The sequence below is a fragment of the Spea bombifrons genome, chromosome 3, assembly GCF_027358695.1.
Source record: "Spea bombifrons isolate aSpeBom1 chromosome 3, aSpeBom1.2.pri, whole genome shotgun sequence".
NCBI lineage: Eukaryota > Metazoa > Chordata > Amphibia > Anura > Pelobatidae > Spea > Spea bombifrons.
In genome coordinates this window covers 4,724,243-4,748,530 of record NC_071089.1, presented here as the reverse complement: position 1 = coordinate 4,748,530, position 24,288 = coordinate 4,724,243, and the positions used below count along the sequence as shown (strand labels likewise).

Below are 24,288 nucleotides of genomic sequence, written 5' to 3'. Positions count from 1 at the left end.
TAAGCAATGTAAAAAAAAAAAAAATAATAATAAATGCAGGAGAAAATACAAGTAATGTGGCACCGTGGAACCATTCCCATCACTTCAGCCTATAGACTAAATAGACGTTATTATTGACTAAATAAAAGTCTTATTAGCTAAAATGATGCTTACGCCCCTCGGAGGTCAGTATGCTTCGGCTGCGGTGGATTATAACCATTCCTGGGACCTCCCCGAGTCTCAGGGGCTTTGTCCCAATCTCAGAGTGAAGGGGCAGATTCTCGGGGTCACACAGTCTGACTACCTATTCACCCCGCTGGGATCATATAGAAGACTCCCGATTGGTTGATATTCCTGAGCAATAGCCCTACTTTGTGAACCTACTCCTACTAGTGATGTCAGCAGCATTCTGATTCATATATCTAATTGGAAACATAGAATCTACCGACAGATCGGCCCCAATCGGCCCATCTAGCCGCCTGTTTCTCCTGCTGTAAAGACTCAAACCTTAATCAGTCGTTGGTCTCGTCTTAGATTCAGGAGCCGTATGCCTATCCCATGCATGTTTAAATCCCCTCGCTGTATTACCCTCTACCACTTCTGCTGGGAGGCTGTTCAGTGTATCCGCCACTCTTACTGTACATGCACGCAAAGACCAGATGAAAAGCATTCATGAAAAACGATTTTATTTCCAGCAGCCAAGGTGCATTAGTGAACCACATATCAGAAAATAAAATCTTTGTGCCTTTTTTTTCTAGAACTTCCCATCTGCGATTTCCAGGAAACAAAAAAAAAACATTTTATTTTAAAACTAAATTTAATCCGGAGCTCAGATTTAAAATTTTCGGGCCAAACGGGAAAATTTTTTTATTTCCAAATGTTTCTTAATTTGCCATTTAATCAGAAATTTGACGTATATATTAATCTGCATTTCTTAAATATACAAATAAAATAGATATATTTATATAAGTGAATTCTAGAGCTCTGCTCCAGACCCGACGTTTCCTATTAACCCCTTAATGGGTTTAAATGTCCTTAAAAACAATGAATCATGAGCCCGTACATATACGGCCTTTGTCATGAAGGGGGTATGTATAGAAATGAAAAACACTTAGGCTTAAGGTACGTTACTATTAAACGCACGCGTCTCCCGGCCAATCGCGTGCTTTCGTTCCGAGGCGTTCCATTGAGAAAGATTACTTTCGTACCCTTTAAGCATTCTTCGTTTTATTTCTCGGTCACGGGGAAAATCGTCAGCATTTAGCACAAAGCGCTGTTTTTCCTCGAGTCATAAAAATATAATCATGCCTCGTAATTGTCTAGTTTTTCTTAGACTGACTTTTAAAGGTCAGCTCGAACTTCAAATTGTTCTTGAGTCGTTCAAAATGTTCCGTCGAGCCTTTTCTTTTCTCTTTTCTTCTTTCAAGTCTTCAGTCGCGGAGTCCACCGGAAAGTGCAAACGGTCCGGGTCTCGTGGGCACGTCTCGATGCCGTCAGGTCTCCTCCTAAGAAGTCCCGTTCTCCTCAGTGCAGATCGTGAAGCACCATTTCCCATCGTTGGCTGATGGCCGTCGTCTCGCAAGGGTTGATCACGACTTCTCGGTTGTTGTCGTCGGAATCTCCGATGATTTCTGTATCTAGGCAGAACCGGGAGGCCATGTGCTCGATGCGAGAACCCACTTTGCTCCATCTCTGGTGATCGAGAAACGCAAAAGGAAGGTTAAGAAGTCAGAGACATTCGCCTTTTGGAGTCACGGATATGCCTAGAACGTTGGGCTGAGGCTCGTTCTAACGTTAGGAAGCGGGTGCATGCTGGCATTTCGAACTACAACGTATCAAAACCTGGTTAGCTCAATTGAAGCTGGGTCAGACTCCTCACACGTGGATGAGGACAGAAGAAGATTGCCCATGTTCTAAAAACAGCAGAAGATGCCTCCTCCCATCGCACCAAAAGTCATGAATAAACACAAATATTCGTTCTAGCTTGAAGAAAATGTTACTTTTTGTCCCCAGCTCTAGCGGCCAGATCTACTAGCGGCTAAATCTACTCTCGTGATCCACCCAACTCCTACAGCTGGTTCCTGAGCTCCTGTCCTACGTCCCACCCGTGAACGTGATTTAATTTCTTTAGGACACGACTTCCTGGTTTTATATATAAAAGAGAAAACTAGACCCCCCCCCCATTTAGAGGAATTAGAAAATAAATGAAAAACAAATCACAATTCAATTCTCCTTTTTTAGGCACAATTGGAAGTCGCTTCAACGAGGGGGGGGTTCTGCTTCTTCTAGGTCAAAAGCGAGGAGGAACCTGTGGGACTTGTGTCTTTTTCCGACCTAAATTACCGTTACTGTGTAAATAATTGACATTTTTAGCTGTCCTTTATAAAATGGATATATTTATATACCTGTTTCCCGTCTCCTTCTCTGCAGGGCAACAGAACGACCTGGGTCCCGGGGAACAAAGTGTGCACAGAGAAGCAGAGTTTGTCTTGGCTGATCTGCTGGACCTGAGTATAAATCCATTCCTGTAAGACAAAGCACGGCCGTTAACACCTTCATGTCGGGCATCTCTCACTTAGAAGGAACCACAGGAGATGCGTCACCACGTCGGTTACCAATAGTGTTTATGCCCGGGGGGCGCGTGATGAGGCGCCTCACACACAAATGATACATTTTTTAACAATTAAATAAAAAGGTGAAGGAAAATGATATAAAATATGTACATAAAAATAAAAATGTGAAAGTTGGAAATTAGTTTCCCTTTTATGTAGGAGATAAATATGTACAACTTGGAGAGGAGAGAAAGAGAGGGGAGAGAGAGAGACGTGACGGAGAAGGAGAGGAATAAAAGGGAAAGAGAGAGAGGGGGGAGAGAGAGAGAGACGTGATGGAGAAGGAGAGGAATAAAAGGGAAAGAGAGAGAGAGGGGAGAGAGAGAGAGACGTGATGGAGAAGGAGAGGAATAAAAGGGAAAGAGAGGGGAGAGAGAGGAGAAGGAGAATAAAAGAGATGTGATGGAGAAGGACAGGAGAAAAGGGGAGAGAGAGAGAGAGAGACAGAGAAAGGGGGGAAGAGACATGATGAGAAGGAGAGGAGAAAAAAGGAGGGAGAGAGAGAGAAGATGAGACAAAAACATTTAAATACATAAAGGGATTTAACAAAGTACAGGAGGGAGGTTTATTTCAACAGAAATGTTAGAACAGGAGGCGATAATCACTAGACACTAGAGGGTCAGAGGCTTAGATGGAATGTAAGGAGATTTTACTTTACAGGGAGGGTGGTAGATAAGTGGATCAGCCTCCCAGCAGAAGTGGTAGAGGGTAATACAGAGAGGGTATTAAACATGCATGGGATAGACATACGGCTCCTGAATCTAAGACGAGACCAACGACTGATTAAGGTTTACAGCAGGAGGAAAGGGCGACTAGACGGGGGCCGGATGGGGCCGATCTGCCAGCAGGTTCTAGGTTTCTATGGTCGCATGACATGGAATTCCATACGAACCCAATTAGCAACGTGTTAACCCCTTTAGTGCCAGAATGATGCTGACTTCTGTGACACTGAAGCGGTGTTGGAGCGGTTAGTACCCCTGACCTCGGCCTTTGTGTCTCTTCCAGGCGTTACATTGTATTAAAAGGACAAAGAGTTTGTTTGTTGCGAAGGCAAAAAAAACAGAATGTTGCAGAATCTTGTAATACCTTTTTTATTGGACTAACAGTATTTAAAATAATAGACGAGCTTTCGGGAGTCCTCCCTTTGTCAAGTCAAAAGCATTTCTGACCAAGCAAGTGAAAAACACAGTTTAAAACAGTTTAAAACTGACCAGTACATGTTCTGATACAGGGTTAAAACAGGGGTTAAAATAACAAGATAGAGAATTTGCAGACAAAAAACTAAGAGGGTCGTAAATAGTAAATAGTGGCATATACTGCACAGATAAGGCTGGGGGGGGAAGCAGGGGTGAGCATGTAGGAGAGAGAGGGAGAAGGGAAAAAAAAAAAAAAAGGCACAGGTTATAGGAAGTTTTGATAATGAGCTAAGAAGCTCAAATCCACATTAAGTCCTCTGTTTTTACAATCATAAAAATGTATCATTTTGGCTTCAAATGTCTTTCTTTCTTGGGTGTTTTTGAAATGACCTCTCAGTGTTTTGATTTTGAGGTCATGTATGGAGTGACCGGTTTGGGTAAACCGAACCACTAACCGAACCAATTTCAGGCCTAGTGGAAAATATTTTAAAACCCTTTGTTAAAAACACTAATAGCTTCATACAAGACACCACTGACTTCCTTAACAAACTCAGTCAAATTACAAACTTACCTGCCAATTCCATACTTGTAACCATGGATGTGGAATCGCTATATACCAACATCCCACACGAAGATGGAATTGAAGCCTGCTCTCTGTTCCTCTCAAAACATACTCATAACCAGAAATACAGTCCTCAAACCATCACCAAACTCATAGAATTCATCCTCACACACAACTACTTCAGTTTTAACAACAATATATATCTGCAAACCATGGGCACTGCCATGGGGACGAGAATGGCACCACAATATGCCAATCTATTCATGGCGGACCTGGAACAACGATTCTTGGAAACACAACTTCACAAACCCTACAAATATTATCGCTACATTGATGATATTTTCATTGTCTGGACGGACGGAAAAGAAAACCTCAAAAAGTTCCATAACGCATTCAATACATTTCACCCATCTATCAAACTCAAAATGGACTTCTCCACAGAAAGTGTAAACTTCTTGGATACAACTGTCACAATAAACAAGGACACACTACATACATCCCTGTACAGAAAACCCACAGACCGATCCAACTACCTGCACAAATCCAGCTTCCATCCATCCCACACAAAGCAAGGCATCATCCATAGCCAAGCCACCAGGTACCACCGCATCTGCTCCAACACTGATGACAGAGACATGCATCTTAAAACACTGTCTGAGACATTCAAACAAAAGGGATACAAACCCAGGATAATCAATAAGAAAATTAACTCTGCGCTACAAACCCCACGTGAACACCTGTTGCAATACAGAGACAAACAAACATCCTCACGCATACCTTTGGTAGCCACATACAATCCTGCCCTAGAAGAAATCCGAAAAATCATCAAGGATCTGCAACCAATGCTAGCAGAGGATGAGGTGTTAAAAGAAATTTTCCCTGAACCCCCCATCTTGGCCTTCAGACAACCAGCGAATCTCAAACAAAAGCTGGTGAGTAGCAAACTACATACCGAAACAACACACACAGATAATGGAAGCAAACCATGCAACAAAGCCAGATGCAAACTTTGTCAACACATCTGTACCAGCAACACAGCCACCCACAACAACAAGACATACAATATTAAAGGATCATACTCATGCACTTCACAGAATGTTGTATACATGATTCAATGCACTAAATGTACTATAGGGTGTTACATCGGTGAAACCTGCCAGCAACTTAATAAAAGGATGAATCTGCACAGATACTCCATCAACCATCATGATGAAGAAAACTTTTGCACCCCAGTTGGGCACCACTTTACCCAAACCGGTCACTCCATACATGACCTCAAAATCAAAACACTGAGAGGTCATTTCAAAAACACCCAAGAAAGAAAGACATTTGAAGCCAAAATGATACATTTTTATGATTGTAAAAACAGAGGACTTAATGTGGATTTGAGCTTCTTAGCTCATTATCAAAACTTCCTATAACCTGTGCCTTTTTTTTTTTTTTTTCCCTTCTCCCTCTCTCTCCTACATGCTCACCCCTGCTTCCCCCCCCAGCCTTATCTGTGCAGTATATGCCACTATTTACTATTTACGACCCTCTTAGTTTTTTGTCTGCAAATTCTCTATCTTGTTATTTTAACCCCTGTTTTAACCCTGTATCAGAACATGTACTGGTCAGTTTTAAACTGTTTTAAACTGTGTTTTTCACTTGCTTGGTCAGAAATGCTTTTGACTTGACAAAGGGAGGACTCCCGAAAGCTCGTCTATTATTTTAAATACTGTTAGTCCAATAAAAAAGGTATTACAAGATTCTGCAACATTCTGTTTTTTGCATTCGTATACACTGGACTAATACGGCTACCCCAAACTACAGTACTTTGTTGCGAAGGAAATCGTTGTGGAAACGTTTTAGCGGCGAGCGGTTTCGAGTTCAGAGAAACGAGAGACGATCTGTTTGTAGTAATGGGAAACCGGAATTAAAAGCGTCCCCGGCGACACGGGTCGGCAACAAGGCGGCTGCGGCTAAACGGCTGACACTAAGTTAGTTCCATTTCACGATGTCAGCCGAGGCCAAGCGACTGCTTTATCCGGCGGAATGAGAGCCAAGAGAAGGTCGCAGGTTTTAACCCTGTGTGTGTGGGGGGGATACACTGGAGTCATGGGGGTCATAATATAAAAAAAACCCCAAAAAAAACAAAAAACAATGCAGCCATTTGCATATTTAGTGGGTAAACATGCGCAGGCAGGGGGACAGAGATAGTCAAATGACCCTGAGAGTCTTCAAACCTTCGGAATAGTGCATGGCAAGGACTGTATTGTATTAACTCATTAATAATGATTCTGATTAAGGTCTTTATGAATTAAGTCACCTGCGTTCAAGCAGGGATTTCAGTGGTGACATATCAATGAGAAAAGCACCAACCAGGATGCTCTGATATGGTTTATTCAGAGTAGTGTATGGTGGAGTTGGCTCCAGGCTGTGTGACCCCCCAGGTCCGAGGGGGTGGCTGAGGGGGCTGCCCGCTTAAATAGAGCGCAAAGAGAATCTGCCAATTCAGCCTGTGTAGAAATCCATTTAACCCGAGTGTGACCAAACTGAACATTTTTTAGATGTTTTTATTTTATATCTACTGTTAGGGTATCCAAAGTGCTCTATTATTTATTTACTAAATTTTTTGCACTTTTCTTTATCAGAAAGAAGAGCAGCATGACTCGCGATTGCCTTGGGGTCTTTGTAGCCCCAATGATCGATTTTGTAACTAGAGGCTATCCCTAGCGGTGTCCCCTCTTCCGATTTATTTTTTATGCATTTTTTTTTATTTTATCTTCGGATTGCTATTCAGATCGGTGTGTGGGATCTGCTGCAGACGGGTATCATCGGAGGATCAGCAGGATCTGTTACGTTGAGGGATCCCTCCTTTCGTTGCCAACACTTTTGTTTGGGGCATTTAATCCCCCCCCTCTCAGTGTAATAGCATTAAGAACAAGAGCAAGTCCTACTGGTCAGTGTGACCCTTTTAAATAAATAATAATAATAAGTACAACATAAGGGGATAAAGGGTTAAATGACTTTAAAATGTATACTGCGTTCTATCCTCTGTTCATCCCAGTTTATCTCAGATGGACTCTAATGAAGGAGCACAGTAAGTATCCAGTCATGGTGTAACTGCTGCCCCCCCCTGTTATTATAGACAGCCTGGAGGCTGTGTGTGGAATTCTAAAGGCAGAGGCTCAAAATCTTCAAGTCAGAATGAATCAGGGGTGAATGGAACTCCTTCTTCCCAAATGAGTGCTCCCAGGGCAAAGGATCTCCTTCTACATGAAAACTGCCATTAAGTAGTTTTTTTGGCACAAATGTTAATAATAGGACCAGGGGTGGACTCTTTCCCTTCCCTGAAGATCAGCTGGAAAGCCCAGGTTTGTGAATGAGGTCCCTGCCGCCCAAGACAACCATCGAAAGCGACAACCAAGCTCTAACCTCCAATGGAGGCCAAAACCAATGGGAGAAAAGCCCCATCTTCAGTAAGAAACGTTACATTTTAGTCCATTGTGTGTTTTTACGCATTAAAAATACCGATCCTACCTGAGATGGCTCAGAGGCTCCTTTAAGGCTACTGCAAGGTACTAAATTAAGATAAGGAGGCTCCTGACCGCCGGTCTTCTGAGACTCAATACATCTTTGTCTTTGCCTGATGATTCCTGATTTTGATAAAGATTTGGCTGGGATTCTGAAGGGTTAAAAAAAAAAAAAGGATTTTCGGGTTTAATAATCGACCTGCAAAAATACTTTTAGTTTAAGGAAATTAAAGGTGAAAAAAAACATGAATAGAATCTCTGTGAATCTGTCTGCATCACTCTGGCCTCTGGGAGCGCTTCCATAAAAGGGCGGAGCCACCAGGGACAGCCTCTCCCCTGTTGCTCCAAATGGGGTGGGTAGGGTGTGATTGGAGGCTCCACCCATTTGCAGAAGCGCTCCGGGAGACATGGTTAATGAAGCTGATAACAGGGAGAAGCCGCCCAAGAAAAAAAGAACAAAGAAGACAGAAGACAAGGAAGAGGCAAGAGAAGAAGCGCAGATGCAGGAAAAGAGAGTGTGAGAGACCGAGAGAGTGTGAGAGAGTGCAAATAAGAGTGAGTGAGAGTGAAAAAAACAACGAAATGCAAATAAAAATTCTGAGCTCTCTCCTTCGTTTTCATTTTTTTTATTTTCTATTTATTTTTGGACATTCATAGGAATTTGAGGAAATTGTCAAATTTATGTAAAATTTGTACAAATCCGAACGCCCCAAAATGAGATCTCTAAATGGACAGATGCCCCATCACACCATAAAAAAATTTATTTTGCGTCCGCGACAGAATTCCATATAAGGGATGCTGATTCCATTTATACAAAAAGTGGTTATCGATAATCTCGTCACACAGAAATACGGCTTCTTAATCGTTGGCACTTACTTGAGTTCTGGATAAACATTTTCCAAATACCATTTGAAGGTGCGACATTTTAAATTCTTCCTGAGTAGCGATCTCTTCTGAATACTGCAAAATAAAAGACAAAATCGCAAAGTTATTTATGTCGTCTCCCGCTGGGCTGTGAGATATCGGTTTCAATCATCACACCGTAAAAATATCTCGAGAGACGCAGAAGCACCAAACCCTTCCATAAACCAAATAAACAACGGTCTTTGTATGCTTTGTTTCTTATTTTCTTTATACATTTTGTTCTAGGATTTGTATGGAGATGCCTTTGAATGATGGATGTTGGACAGGAGTGGACGTTATTCGATAAATATTACATCATACACACTAACGTTCCAATGTTTGGGGTCCCTCGGCTATTTTCATGGAAAACGAGGCAATAACAATCAATTAACCTTTTTTAACTTGGATCAACAAACACAACGTGCCAATGGAACACAGGAGTGATGGGAGTGATAAAGGGCCATTGGAACACAGGAGTGATGGGAGTGATAAAGAGCTATTGGAACACAGGAGTGATGGGAGTGATAAAGGGCCATTGGAACACAGGAGTGATGGGAGTGATAAAGGGCTCTTGAAACACAGGAGTGATGAGAGTGATAAAGGACCATTGGAACACAGGAGTGATGGGAGTGATAAAAGACCACTGGGCCACAGGAGTGATGGGAGTGATAAAGGGCCATTGGAACACAGGAGTGATGGGAGTGATAAAGGGCCACTGGAACACAGGAGTGATGGGAGTGATAAAGGGCTATAACATTATGACAACATTAACCCCACCTGTGCTGGATTTCTGATTCATTTCATTTCTAAGAGATCCCAAACTTCCAGCTATGGTTATATAGAGCTGAGTTAGGGTGAGAAGTACCTGCTACATCGAGGCTTACTGACCCTATCAAAAGTTTTTTAAAAAAACTTTAACCCTTTCACGTCCTTGTCTTGTACACCATACTGGCACTCGACCCCCCCCCCAAGTACCAAAAGCAAAGTTTAGTTCCTTTTCTGATTTCGGTGGTAATTAACTTGTAATGAAAAAAAATATTCAACGCTATTTAGCATCACGAGCCGCCGAGAAGACAACTTAATTGGTGAAAACGCATAATATTGCTACAGCGATTCAATACCGCGCGTGAAAAATGCCTCAAAAGAATGCAAATCTCTAGATTCTCAATCGTTTACTCATCTCTGTGCGAGTTTTAATTAAAAAAGAATCCAATGGGTAACGTTTTAAGAATATGAGACTCGCTTTCAGATATAATTAAGAGATGATTTGCAGCTACAATTGTGGATAAAAATGAAAAAAAGAAAAAAAAACACTTCTTTTTTATGCAATTCACTTTCTTTTGTTTTAACCATTTCCTAATCAAAGGGTTTAAGCGGGGCGGAAGAAGAAGTGCTGTGTTTAGTACAATCAGCGTGTATTGAGTAAGGTGGAACTAATGGATGATACCAATTAACCTGTTAATTGCCAAGCAGCAGCCATTCCACAGAGATAAAGATCTTTTCAAACCCCTCTGGTGAACCATTTCAGTGCCAAGGGTCTGTAGAGTCAGATATCGCTCTGTTTGAATGGAGTGACTATTCACTAAAGTGTGAGTGTGAGTTGCAGCCGGTTAACCCTTAAATCAACTAACAACCTGAGATTTAAGTGAATAGCCCAGGGCTCTCCCATGGCACGGAGTTTCCTCGTACTGACCCGGAGACCTAATCGGTTGTTGGTCTCATCTTAGATTCAGCCATATGCCTATCCCATGCACGTTTAAATCCCCTCTACCACCTCTGCCGGGACGCTGTTCCACTCATCTACCACCATCTCAGTAAGGCAAAACTTCCAAAATATGAACAATTTCTACGATACTTTCTATCCCGTGCAATTCAGCCAGGAATGATGCTTCACGGGTCTTTATACCAGAAACATAAAAAAGTGTAACAAAGCAAACATTCCGGCCGCGGAAACCTCTGCTCCGCACGGCAACGAATACACATTGGGAAGCTATCGCTACGAGGAGCCTGTTCGCTCCGCCGGAGGGGCTACGTACTCTCCGTATGGCCTCCCTTGGGCCGCTGGTCTTGCTGCATAGTAATGGGTTTTGAATTCATCCATCCATACTTCAGCCGTGCGTTTGGTGTTTCTGAAGAGCGACAGGAAAGAAGAAAAAAAAAGCCGATTTTAGCAATTGTATTTGTCTTGCACGCTTGCCTACAACAGATAACGGGTACCTCTCCGCAGAGACAAACATCCCTCCTTCCCCCTGTAAACATTCTCTTAAAGCATTTCAAGCAAATCTTATTTATCGCCGGAAGGGCCCCCGGCCGGAGGTAGATGCAGCACCCCCCCCAAATACCCAAATTCATTAAAATGGAAATAAGGTTCGGTGCGGTCCGGCTCCCATCAGCGGCGGTAACAAAAAACAAACAATGGAATTCTTAAAGGAATTGTTAAAAAAAAAAAAAAAGTCAAATCTCTTTTTTCTTAATATTTTGTCCTCTAAAGAATATCACTTCCATATACAAAATAATATTATGAAGTGATCCAGCTTTTTTTAACCCCTTGTGTCGCTAGCCTTGCCCCCATAACCCATCCATGCCTCTCACCTATAAGGCTTTTTCTCTATACCAGACTCCTTTGCTGGGCGGAGGACCTGCCAGACTCAAGTCTCTCATTATAAGCGGAGACTCGGACCCCCGGAAGCAAAATGGCCTAGCGCACCCTGATGGTAAGTGACGATGGGTCACTATATATATATATATATATATATATATATATATATGTACATACTGTATATATACATATATCTATACGTGGCCTGCAGGAGAAAACGGTTTGTGTGTCTTGCAGACGGTGAGTCGGGGTTAATCAGGTTAGCTTCCCATCGAGTGATTCCGTATAAGCGGAGGGCATTGGAAACTGCAACCCACGCTAAAATCTTTACATAGAGCTGCAGATACAATTATAGCTCCCGTGAAAGCGGATAACGTCATGAGCGTGACCGATGTACCCTCGATGGCCGGGCCAGACCCCCCGAAATCAAATTAAATACCCGATAATTGACACGACACCAAGATTGGGGTTGAAAAGGCCACAGCTGATTTATTTAACCAAACCAGGGCAATGACTACTAACCTGAACATCAGTAGATAACATAAATAACAATAATAAAGCTTACCAGGCTATCCAGGTAACACCAACACGAGGGAAGACAAACCAGGATGCACAACACCAGACACGAGCACTACCAGCCAGGAACCTCCCACCGAAATACCACCAAATGCCCTCCCCCAGAGCATTAACCTAGTAGATGCCTGGTAAGCTTCTGCCCCCGACTGTGACAAAATGAACCACCCACTTAAATGCCCCAAAAATAGAAAGGGAAGAACGACATGAGGTAGGGTGACACACACAATAGCCCCTAACCTAATGACACCCGTCCTTAAATAACCTCCCAAATACTCCACCCCAAAACTCAAAAAATGCCATCAGGCCTAGCCCTACTGGGTATCCCAGTCAAGGCCCGCTCCGGCCCATTCTGGCCCCCCCGTGGGCATCAGGATTGTTGCTTTTTTCTTTCCTTATTGCTGAAGTATCTCTATCTTATGGCCACCTTATAGAAATTAAGAATGCTCGTTCCATTGGGTTAATGATGAGGAACGGGAACGTTCTGTTGGTATCTCAGCCATCTTTTCCGGTTGCATATCTACAGCACCTAACTTTGTCAATGGTTTGGAAGAACCATCATGATATTTAATATGGGGTAAGGATATATTTTACAGCACCAGGTAGCTGGTGGGACAAGTTTGTCCTCGGATCATCTTCCTAATGATCTTGGCATTAAACAGGGCAGGGCTGCAGGAGACCCTACGGTTTCCAACTGAGCTTGAAGGACTACCTAACGTGCCTAGGGTCTCCACAAATACAAAGAACTGTGGATCCTGAACGACAGAACTTTCCTTTGGTAACCTGCCTACGACCCTATCTGTATCTGAGGCTACTGTAGCTCTATAGGTGATATATGACATCACATCTGATTTCCAACTGGGATAATTTCCCATTAAGTGGACTAAAATCCTGGAAAAATTTCCAACTGTCCTTGCGGTTCTTTTTAAAAATCAACAGACAGGCCCTCTCCACGAAATGTATCGGTCTGTCTTGTCATATACCGTGAATATATTGTATTGTAAGAAGCGCTGTGTAAATTGTTGGCACTATATAAATAATAATAATAAAAAAAATAATAATAATTAATATAAAAATATAAAACCATAATTTGGAAAAAAAATGCAGATTTTTTGCTTCCAGAAAGGAAATACATAATGCATTAATTGTATTAATTGGCAGATGTGAAAAGGCCGCACTTACTTGATATAAGTATTAACGTTCCCCTCCGGAAAGACATAAGGATGCTTCTTCCGAAAAACGTGTCCGACGCGACTGCAGGGTATGATTTCCAAACTCCCGCCGCACATCCAAACGCGGAACGAGATCTCTGCAAGAAACGAAGTTCAGCCGCGTCTTATCCCTGTTAGCCAAGTCGAGGAAAGATCAGCGCGGCGTACACTATGGATTAAACAGATTGTGCAGCGGAGGGCACGTCTAATCAGAGTTACTGTAACTCGAGACTCGCTCAACCAGATCTCTTCTGACAGATAGAACTCCTTATCTTCCGTGGAAAAAAATACATTTCATCTTCCATGAAACATTTTTTTTTTTTTGGCCATTAAAAAAAAAAAAATCTTTTTGGAAGGAAAGTAAAAGATAATTCCTAAAAAAAAAAAAATAAGCAGGTAAACTATTTTTTTTTTGTTTTTTTCTTTTAATTGTAGTTGTAATTTTTGCCCCATAATATAATGTTTTCAGGCAGCTGCATATTATGCATTTGTATGATTCTCGCTCTGTTATCTGACCCCCGATCTACTAGACAAACCCCCCCGACTCCTTATCATACTGTCTGTGGGAAACAATAGAATGGCTCAGTCTTAATCACCCAATCTGACACTGTGACTAATGAAAGTCTATGGAGGAACGGACTTCATTAGCATCGCCATAAAGCATCAGCTCAGTGTGGTGTTTGAGCCAGGGAAAGTCAGCCAAAATATCACATGACTGACAGCAACAGCGGCTCCAGGTCTGCAGATAAAAAATGAGATGATGCCGTGTAAATAGTCCATTCTCTTTTAATTGATCTAGTTCATTTCTAATTAACACATTTAAACTTCCTTGCCGTGTGAGAGCAAGATATTATTAACACTTTGATATAACGTTATAAAAAACTACTGTATTTTCAAGGGTAAGGAGGCCGTACAAACACCCCTGAGAGTCTTCTGCCTTCAACAAGGACCAAGTTGGGCGTCATAGTGAGAACGTACTCACCAAATTTCAGGTTTCTTGTAGTGGGGCGCCTCCGTTGAGGGGACATGACCAAAAATACCTAAACTTCTCTATCTGTTGGAGCAGATTGCAGATTATATGAGGTCATATCCTTTTTTTTGTAGTAATAGATCGAGGAGAGCCAACATTGAAACCATGATTAAGGTCTTTAATGCAGACCTTCAGACCATCATCGTTCCAACAACTCCAGGAGTCGGTAAAGGAATATCCTCAGATCTCCATAACAGCGCCATGATGGCAACTCGGTGGGACAATTCATAAAAAAAATCATGACATTCCTGTGAAAAACGTGATTTATGTGAGAGGCGTTAGTAGCAGGAAGATGGAGAAGGTTCTGCCACTCATCAGATCTCTGGTCAGACCTCATCTAGAGTATTGAGGACAGTTCTGGAGACCCTCATCATCTCCAGAAGGATATTGACGCATCGGAGTGAGTTCAGAGGTGGGCGACTAAAATGGATAACGATCCACAGGATGAAAATGATCAGGAAAGACTAAAGGATCTCAGCATGGAGAAACTCCTAATGTAAAGATCAAAGAAGGGGGGGGCATTGTTTTCTCTCTCTTTGTTCTCTTTTTCATTCTAACTGAAATTGCCTTAAACTAAACAAATTACGGGACACAACAAAACGACACAACATTTTTGGCAGGATTGTGATTTTAAGAGTGACTTTATTAAAAAAAACCTAAACTTGCAGGTACGCGGCATCCGTATAGCATATTAGAAACGCTACAGCCACCGGCAATAAGTTTGAGATATTTTCCAATAAAAATATATTGGAAGTCATCTAATTTAATCCGCTCCCCGCAGTAAACAAACAATAAACTTGTTTTTTTTTATGTGTTAATAAGAGCTCTTATCTCAAAGGTGCGCTGCTTTCGTCTCCCCGGTACGGGTTTTCGTAGGCAAAGCAAATGTTTTTTTAATTTTTTTATTTTTTTTTTATTTATTTTTTTTAAGTAGGTGGCGTTTCTCTGCCAGGTGCTTAAAATTCAATCAGGAAAATATTGACTGCGCTCGGCACACATATCGCAAGATAACACATCCATATTAGTCTTTGAGATCCCGCAGGAGGACACATTCATTTGATGAGTCAATGTATTATCAGGGCAAAAAAATAAAATAAATAAATAAATAAATAAAAAAACGAACGCAGAAGAGAAACCTGATTAAACTGATTCATATATTCTGCTTGCTACATAAACTAATTTGTCAATCTCAATACGGCTGACGGGAACAGGCTCTGCGCCATTCTCTTCGAACGCAGTCCAGGAGACGATGTATTAAAGAGAGACTGACGTGCAAAGTATGGAAGTGTTCTCATTTCCCAGAATAAATTGTTTTGTTTGTTTTTTTGTTTATAATAAAAGTTTCTGCATAATCAAGAGGAACCCATCGCAGGCAGATTTAAAGGGAAAGGATAAAGTCTTAAAAGTCTTTCTTGGCAACGCCATAGTGCCACTAAAAGTCTTGCTATCACTTATCTTCTTCTAGGAGCTACAGCGGTCACTTTAGGTCCTTGTGTCGCTTTTTCCTCCTCTGAAGTCCTCCGTTTTTTCTAGAAGGTGGGAATGTTTGCTAAGTATGAGGGGATCGCGGGGTTCTACAGCCCTAAAAGCCCCGATAATGTGTATAGAAACAGCAGGAACTGTGTTTATTAATTAAACTATATAATTAGAAACACCTTCCGAACTGTTATCAGAGAGTCAGATGGACGTCAGCGGGAGGAGGTCTCCCTGACGTCAGCGGGAGGACCCCCTGACGTTGGGGGCGTTCCCGCTTATGGCAGCGGGAAACACCCCCATTTAAAGGAAAAATGGGCGAGAAGCGGGGCGTGTCAAGACCCCGCTCCCGCGACCCGGAAAACAGGAGAAGCAGTGCTCACCCAGCAATCTCCGGGTCAAACCCCGAGAGTTCCCAGGTATGCTTATAATTGAGCAAACACGGCATATACAGAAACTGACTATTCCCTCTTATATTTACATTATAATTGATTAACTTCCCATAAATTTTCTTATTTTCTCATAAATAGGCTTTTGATAAGTGAAAAAGAAGTGATCGCTGTAAAGGGGTTTGTAACATTTTGTAGTCTGTGCCGTTATTAATGCTCTTCTTGTGTTGAAAGGAGTTTGGTGAGAAGCGGCATTAATCACGCTCGCCGCCGCCGCGGTGATGTTAGCGGCTCCGGATTTGCTGTCTTCTAGTAGATTGGGTTGTTTAATAGAAAGTGTCATTCTTTAAACTATCAGCTTGTTCTGGTGCAGCCAAGCACGGCCTCTTTACGGACTCAAGATACGGCCCTGTTTCTAAGTAATTCCAGTTATTTCGCGCTGTTGTCAGTGGAATGACAGACACGGACTAGTATTGATTTTTTTTTTTCATTCTCCATCTCATTAAATCCGTATGCATTTTTAAAAACAGGACACGTTTCCAAGTTACTTTACACATAGAAACAAAGAATCTGACGGCGTCTAAGACCCATCAAGTCTGCCGGTTAAAACAGGACACGTTTCCAACTTACCTTACACATAGAAACAAAGAATCTGACGGCGTCTAAGACCCATCTAGTCTGCCGGTTAAATTCCCTAACCTCTATCATTTCTGTTGGGAGGCCGTTCCATGTATCTACCACCCTCTCAGTAAACACAAACTAATAACTTTATGATAACAACATAATAATGTATCATCTCAATACCAACAAAAGCGCGTTGTTAATATCCTTAGGCTGACAGAGAATTAAAACGCTTAGTAGTACTTGATCAGCGACGACAAAAGGGGTTATTCACTAAAACAAAATGAGTGATCTGTTGACTTAAGGGTTAACTACAGCCAACTGAGGTCATATGCCTTCAGAGGGCATTGGGTTTTCAATTTTGAAGCCTTTAGGCAAGTACATGCAAGGTCAACATGAACTCGCATGCCCTTGCATAGAACTTGCAAAAACTAGCCCCGCCCCTTTCACAATACACTTATTTTTTTTAAAAAAGGAAATAGAAGAAACCTATTAGGGGTCCTTAGGACCCACTGAGGAGTTTTTTTAAAAAAAAAAAAAATCATGATATCACAAACATCAACAAAAAAAATTCTCTCATCTCAAAAAGCACCAAAAGACATCCATCCCCCCAAAAAATTATACTTTTAATTAAACTTTGTATTTTTTCTTTAAATCACTTTCTTTACAGTATTTACACTTTTTTTAAATTTTACATTACAGTCACGTTTTAGGCACATTCATTTTCTAACTATTATATCGGGTGGATTTGAAGAGCTGTTACCATAATGGCCCTTCTCAGATGTGATTTAATCCAAGTCAATATCATTTTCCTTTGCAGGAAGATTAGCATTCCAGACAGAAAAAAAAAACCCTAGAGGAAATATATTGATTAACATACACCAAAAATAACAAGTCATTTGAATTGATTTGCCTCTTTTCATAAAATCACCTCGGTGATTTATGTACTTTCTATTCCTGTAGAACGTTACCCTATCTCTAGTAAATACTAATGTATTTAATGAGGTTTCATGAAATTTAAACTGAATATTTTAAAAATGTATCTTGGTGAGATGTTTGAATAATTTTATGCTGTATTATAATATTTATATTTTACGATTGGGCAAATTTAGCTTAAGTGGATTTTGGATATGAAGATAACGGCGGTAATGTGTTCAGCACAGAGGTCGATTCTGTAAAACAGACTTCATGTTTGGTGCCAATTAATGATTTACTGGGCTCTATTCTTTTTACTAAATTTAAAATGTGTATAAAACCCAATACACCAGGAATAAGTCACTTATGAAGCGATTCATAGTCTGGAAAGAATCACACTGACTTAAATATGAATTATAGAGGTTTATCCAAGCTATTTTTTTGATAAGAATCCTTCAAAAGGTCCTTCAAAATGTAAAGTGAGATGAAGAAAAAGGAAACTCCACGCTTGTTGAGCGATCAGTCACGTTAAGGGTTAACTTGACTGTTTACACCCAACTAAGGTTGCATGCCTTGACAGGGCAGGCAACTTTACATTTTGAGACGTTTAGGTGAGGGCATGCAAGTTCAACAAGGTGACACAGGATCCAGAAAGGGATAGAATGTACGTAGTGTTGAAATGCATCAGTGATGTTGGCCAGCAGGACTTTGGACAACCTACTAAAGGCCACCTGAGACTTGGTGCAGTAATCACATAGAACTACCAACTGGCTCCCCATGATGAGGAGGATGTGGCAGTTTTTTTAAGTTAAAGGGAATTCCTGTAGAAGTATTCCCATCTCATAATCACAGTTTGTCTTGAGTGCCAAAATCTCATGGGTCAGCCATGCAGAGGCGGTCCTTGCGGAGAATCTCATCAAGTACACACATCTATAATGGAGAACACTACCTGAATTCAGGTGACCATTGGTGATGCCGGCCACAGAAGCCATATAGGTTGAAGATGTCATGGTGCACCCTTTAAAATGAGCTAACAAACGTGAGAAATCCCAACAACGCCAAGAAAGAGTTTCTGAAATAATGTTACTAAGAAACATTGTTTTTTAAACTACTTTTGGGTTCGAGAACCAATCAAAGACTGATTGATATCTGTTAAGTGCAAGCTCTGTGGACTCCAGAGGAGCATGTCTATGTCTAGCAGTTAGCTATGTATCTCTGCAGTATATGAAGGTTGATAGTTTGGCTTACAAACTGAATATGCGGAGGTTCTGTAACATATAACACCTTTATTCACGCTCGCCTCCTTTTTGTGTGGTGGAGCCATAGAGAGATCTTCCAGTTTCCACCTTTCTTAGAAGCCCTAGGTTTGGGTTTGACTTATAAATTTAAAGCTCGCTACTTGCTTCACAAAAAGACCCTTTCTATCTCATGTACTATTTCTGAATCAGGATGGCTACTGGGAATAGTTAAGATAAAGGTGAACCATAAGTCAACAAAAGTCCTTCTGGTTGTAAAACTTGTCACAACTTGGAAAGTACTGTATATATTATATTTAATTTGTTAATAGAGCGCCAGCAGATTCTATGGCACTATTACAATAGAGCTTGAAAGAAAATATCAAGGATACATAATAAGGAGAAGGGACCCTGCCCCTGGTATTTTTTTTTACCAGTGACTGATGTTGTTTTGATCTCTTTAGCTGAAAAATAGGTACATTACATAATAGGCATGGAAATACGTTGCCCTTGTGCAGAGCAGAGTGGGCTCTTAGCATTAAAAACATGGCACTTACCAAAATTCTCTCCCCCCCAGATGTCCATGGCCGTGTCGTATTTGCCTAAATGGTTGAACCACGATTTATCAATGACAAACAGGCCCCCAGCAATGACAGGTGTCCTGTGAATGAAATGAAACACAAGAATTGGCTTTACTTTAACTTATTAAGAAAGGAGTATGAAGTATGTTTGTGTGTTAGTGTGTGTGTCTGTGTTTATCTGGGTATCTGTGTGTGTGTCTGTGTTTATCTCGGTATGTGTCTGGGTATGTTAGTGTGTGTGTGTCTGTGTTTATCTGGGTATGTGTGTGTGTGAGTGGCTGGGTATGTTAGTGCGCGTGTCTGTGTTTATCTTGGTATTCGTTTGGGTATGTTAGTGTGTGTGTATCTGTGTTTATCTGGGTATGTTAGTGTGTGTGTCTGTGTTTATCTGGGTATCTGTATGTGGGTATGTTTATGTGGTTGGGTATGTTAGTGTGTGTGTGTGTGTGTGTCTGTGATAATCTGGGTATGTTTATGTGGTTGGGTATGTTAGTGTGTGTGTCTGTATTTATCTGGGTGTGTGTCTGGGTATGTTAGTGTGTATCTGCCCTTACAAAAAATTACTGCAGTTTTACTGCACATTTACTGCACTTTTTTTTTATATTGCAAACCTACAGTTGTACTTCAATGTACTGCAGCTTTATTGCATTTGTACTTCCGTACAAAAATAACTGCAGTAAAACTGCAGCACAGTGAAGTACAAATGCAGTAAATGTGCAGTAAATGTGCAGTATTGCAGTTTTTTCATGTCCAAAAAATAGCAGTATTACTTCAGAAAAACTGCAGTAATTTTTTCGTAAGGGTGTGTTTATCGGGGTGTGTTAGTGTGTATCTGTATTTATCTAGGTATGTGTATGTGTCTGGGTATGTAAGTGTATCTGTGTGTATCAGGGTGTGTTAGTGTGTGTGTCTAATTGTACTACATTTTTCAGAACATTTTTCAGAACCATGTATATTATTTATAAAAATATTCAGGTTTCTCGGTGCCAGCGTGCGTTACGGATACTGCGCGGTACACTGCAAATGATCAGAGTTTCTCTTTATTTTCAGTGGTTTGTGCAGCGATGTTTTGGACAGCGAGATTCTTTGTTTCACAAATTGGTAATTTATTCTTACTTAATGGGCTCCGTCGGGTCTAATCTTTTAGCCTTTTGCTCCGTAGAAAGTTGTTCCCACTTAAAATGCAGACTCCAGTCGAAACCTAAACAAAAATACATTTTTCAAAGCAAATCACCAGCTCACATGCATTATAAATGGTATAATTAGGAACACTCAACTGGATCGAAGGCTTAGCCACATGCATTATTATTATTTATCGATTCAGTTAGCACCTTCATATTCTGTGGCGCTGTACAAAGACATAATACGTAGTGCATCGCATAACAATTTGGATTATTTAAAAAAACAAAACAAAAAACGAAGCGGGCGCTGTTCAAATGAGCTTACAATCTAAAAGGAGGTGACGATATATTACATGAGTGAAAAAGGTTTCACCACCCAACTGTATGTCGGGGGGAAAGATTGTTAAAGAAATATTACTAGAAAGATGTACAGACTAAAGAGTAGAAGGCTTTGTGAGAGTAAGAGTGAGACTTTGAGTAGAGGGGTGAGTGAGACCTTAAGTAGTGGCAGGGGAAAAGAGAGAGATTTTTTGGAGGACCGCAGACAAGGAGTCCGATAAGGTGAGGTAGGGCAGTCTTCAGGATAGGGTACCGGAGAAATATATGAGCATTGGAGGTAGACAATGGAATAGTGGACTTATGCGATCATTAGATGAGTAGAGTCGGAGGTTCCATTTAGTAGAGTGATGGGTAAGGACAAAAGCCTGGCAGCAGCAGTCATGGTGGACTGTAAGGGGGAAGATGGGTTGAGTTGGGTTGGGAGACTGGTTAAGGTCACACCGATAGTCAAGATGAGAAATAATGAAGAGCATGACATGAATTTATAGGGCTGAGAGCAATGTCAAAGATGCTACAGTTGCCATTGTGAAGAGGCTGTTGTGGTTAGGGCTGCTTTCTCAACAACTGATGCAAGGATGGGGTTGCAGGGAAAGGTAGGAGAGTTCTGGCTGTAGTAGCAGTTCATCGGTGCAGAATTCCTGGGGACAAAGAGAGCAAAGGTATCTGGTTGTATAAGGTTGGTCGGAGGTTTGGGACAGGGGTATAGTAGGGGAGCAGGGTAACAGGTGGTGATCCGAGAGAACCATCAACTAGAGCAGAGACGTCCAACCTGTGGTCATCCAGCTGCTGCAGGACTACATCTCCCATAAGGCTCTTTCAGCTAAGGGGCTGGCTGAGGGGTATGGGAGATGTAGTCCTGCAGCAGCTGGAGGGCCGCAGCTTGGACACCTCTGAACTAGAGATTGAGCTAGAGAAAGTTAGGCTGTGAGTGGGTCCATTCTTGTGAATGATTGAGTTAGTAGACTGTGCAAGAAGGACGTACAGAGAGGAGAAGGAGCTGAAGGTATAGGTTGTAAGGAACGTACAAAGCCTATGCCTTTGGTAGATTGAACAGCCTTCCAGCAGAATTGGTAAATGTTAGTGAGGGGATTTAAACACGCATGGTATAGGCATGAGGCTATCCTGAATATAAGACGAGGACAGTATGAGATCTTATGGGAAGTTGATAAATATACAGACTAGATGGCCCAAATAGCTCGTCTTCTACAGCAAATATTTCCGTTTCTTGCCTTGGACTATAAGTTATAAATGTCGGTTCTTTTTTTTTTTCCATCCACACATTAACGATTCATACTAATTATCTCTGCTCCTTTATGATTCATTAAGGAAAATTGCTGCTCCTGAATCTTCCGTCTATACCCCCCCCAGGTGGACTCGTCGGCATCGGCTATTTATTCTGCTTGAATCCACTGAACGTTGAACACGTTAAGCTCTCCTGAGCGAATTGCAGCGCCGACGGAGCAGAGGACAGCTGCTGGGAAGCGAGGTAAGAATCTGCATGTTGCTCATTTATAATGTATTTGGACGCACTCCATTTAATACGACGCTTTCTACAAACAGGTGCATGAATTTTCCCACTCGGAGACTGAAACGCTGCACTCGCTAACCACAAAATCTAAAATAAATTACAACGGAATAAGACCTGCTTATTTACACCGACCCATCATTTTCGGGGACCTGGCACACCTCACATCAAATTTGCATTCGGTTCTGGACTCAGATATAATTGCGTGTCAGAAGTGCCAGTTCCCCTTTAAATCTATCATACCCAAAACATTAAAATTATTATTGTCAGTCTCAGAATTACGCTTTCCAGCTTTGTCATCAGGTTTACGGCATTTCATGCAATTTTTGCCCTCCATTATTCATGAGCCCTCAGCTACAATTGCATTGGAACCCAACTCTCTTCCCAAACAGGAAGTTGTAACCAACTTCCTGGATGGAGCCTACAGCAGACCGCGCGCTCTAGTGCTTGTGATGGCGGCAACATTGTTATTTATTAAATTCAGATTTTGAGGATTTTATGAACTCAAGGGGCTGAGATGAGGTGCTCAATGGCAACATATTGTAGCCTAGGTCTAGAACTTCAAGTCCACAGGAACTCAATTTGTCACTTACACAAAGGAATTCTACTAGGCATATCCTTCATGGTATCTCTTACCCCGTGCATTCTTCTGAGGCACCAGCAGAATATGATATCATATCCTTGTGCTCGGCACAGATGATGACCGGCACAATAACGAGGTCCTCCTTGAGATAAGTCCTAGGGGCCTGCTGAGGACTTTGCCCAGGTCAGGTCTGGGGAAGCAAGCACTATAAATACAACCACCGGTGTCCCGTGGACAGCGCATGTTGTCACATGCCTATATTATGGGCACCGTGTAGCTGAAGGTGCCAGCAGTCTCCTTGTCCACCCCATTGGATTGGAATTAACAGCTAGAAGGTTCCATCGCCTTCTCCAATATCCACTTTGACCAACCTTGGCTTGACTCATAGACTGAATTTGGGTCTCCACTGAATTAAATTGTCTACTAACGGGTACCTAGAGTAGCAGATCCCGACAAGCAATGATCTCCATGATGGTTGTAGAAGCCACTGTTTGTTCCCGTTAAATTCTGTTTCGGAGCTATATGTGCTGTTTAAGATTAGAATAAGCAGGGATGTGCGAATGACATTGTGAAAATGCATTTTCCGGGTAATTGCGTGTTAAAATTTCCTTGGAATTTGATAAAACAACCTGAGACATAAATTCTCCATTTATTTCCGCTAAGGGATTCAAATCATTTTTTTTCTGTCCGAGTCACCAGATATAGAATGGTATTTGGGATTGAGAACGGTGCGTCATGGAGATAAGGATTGCACATTTAGATGAGTTGGAATAGATTGAAATGCAGCTTTATGAATGACTGTACTGGCGAAAAATGACAACCATGAGAGTGAAACCGATGTGTGATTAGTTGGTGTAACTAAACCTACAAAGGGGAACAAAGGCAGAAACAGGAATGTGAAAGAAGATACAATTCTTTACAATGCTGTCATCCTCAGAATGTGGAATAAGGAGCTCGTACGAGGTTTAGAACACAGCAGGAGAACATCTACAAAAGAAACAATGACTATCCTCATGGCCTCTCAATCCAATGAGGTTGAGAAGCTACATAGGTTGCAACCAAACAACGTCAAGGTCGTAAGGAGGTTCAGATGGTGTCCCAAAGAAGTTGACTCTGGCCAGCATACCTTGAAGAGCATCAGGCTGGACAAAGGCATTGCATGGAGGATTCTAGTTTGGATAAGGCTGAGGCCTTTACAGATCCCCTACAGACATTGGTAAACTTCGCCCCCATGGCCACACTCACCTCCTCGAAGATCCGACGAAGCCGCTATATAAGCGAAAGTGTCCAAGTTTATGATGTCTATGACGGGACTGACCACGCGAGTAGGGTTCTGGGGAAAAAAGACAAGCATGAGATGATCGAGCCGGTCACGTCTTCTATTTT

General features: G+C 41.6%; 1 protein-coding gene across 1 annotated transcript in view; it reads right to left on the bottom strand.

Moving 5' to 3' along the window:
- Positions 1 to 1,302: 1,302 nt before the first annotated feature.
- GALNT14 (polypeptide N-acetylgalactosaminyltransferase 14) overlaps positions 1,303 to 24,288 on the bottom strand; it is a 164,389-nt gene continuing 141,403 nt past the window's right edge. The window contains exons 7-15 of the mRNA XM_053460717.1: positions 24,148 to 24,235; positions 20,451 to 20,535; positions 19,311 to 19,414; positions 13,062 to 13,188; positions 10,744 to 10,836; positions 8,681 to 8,764; positions 7,812 to 7,956; positions 2,385 to 2,504; positions 1,303 to 1,671 (exon numbers count right to left, since the gene is read on the bottom strand). Of these exons, the coding sequence (XP_053316692.1) occupies positions 1,504 to 1,671; positions 2,385 to 2,504; positions 7,812 to 7,956; positions 8,681 to 8,764; positions 10,744 to 10,836; positions 13,062 to 13,188; positions 19,311 to 19,414; positions 20,451 to 20,535; positions 24,148 to 24,235 (1,014 nt within the window). The 3' untranslated portion in view covers positions 1,303 to 1,503. The remainder of the gene's footprint in view (positions 1,672 to 2,384; positions 2,505 to 7,811; positions 7,957 to 8,680; positions 8,765 to 10,743; positions 10,837 to 13,061; positions 13,189 to 19,310; positions 19,415 to 20,450; positions 20,536 to 24,147; positions 24,236 to 24,288) is intronic.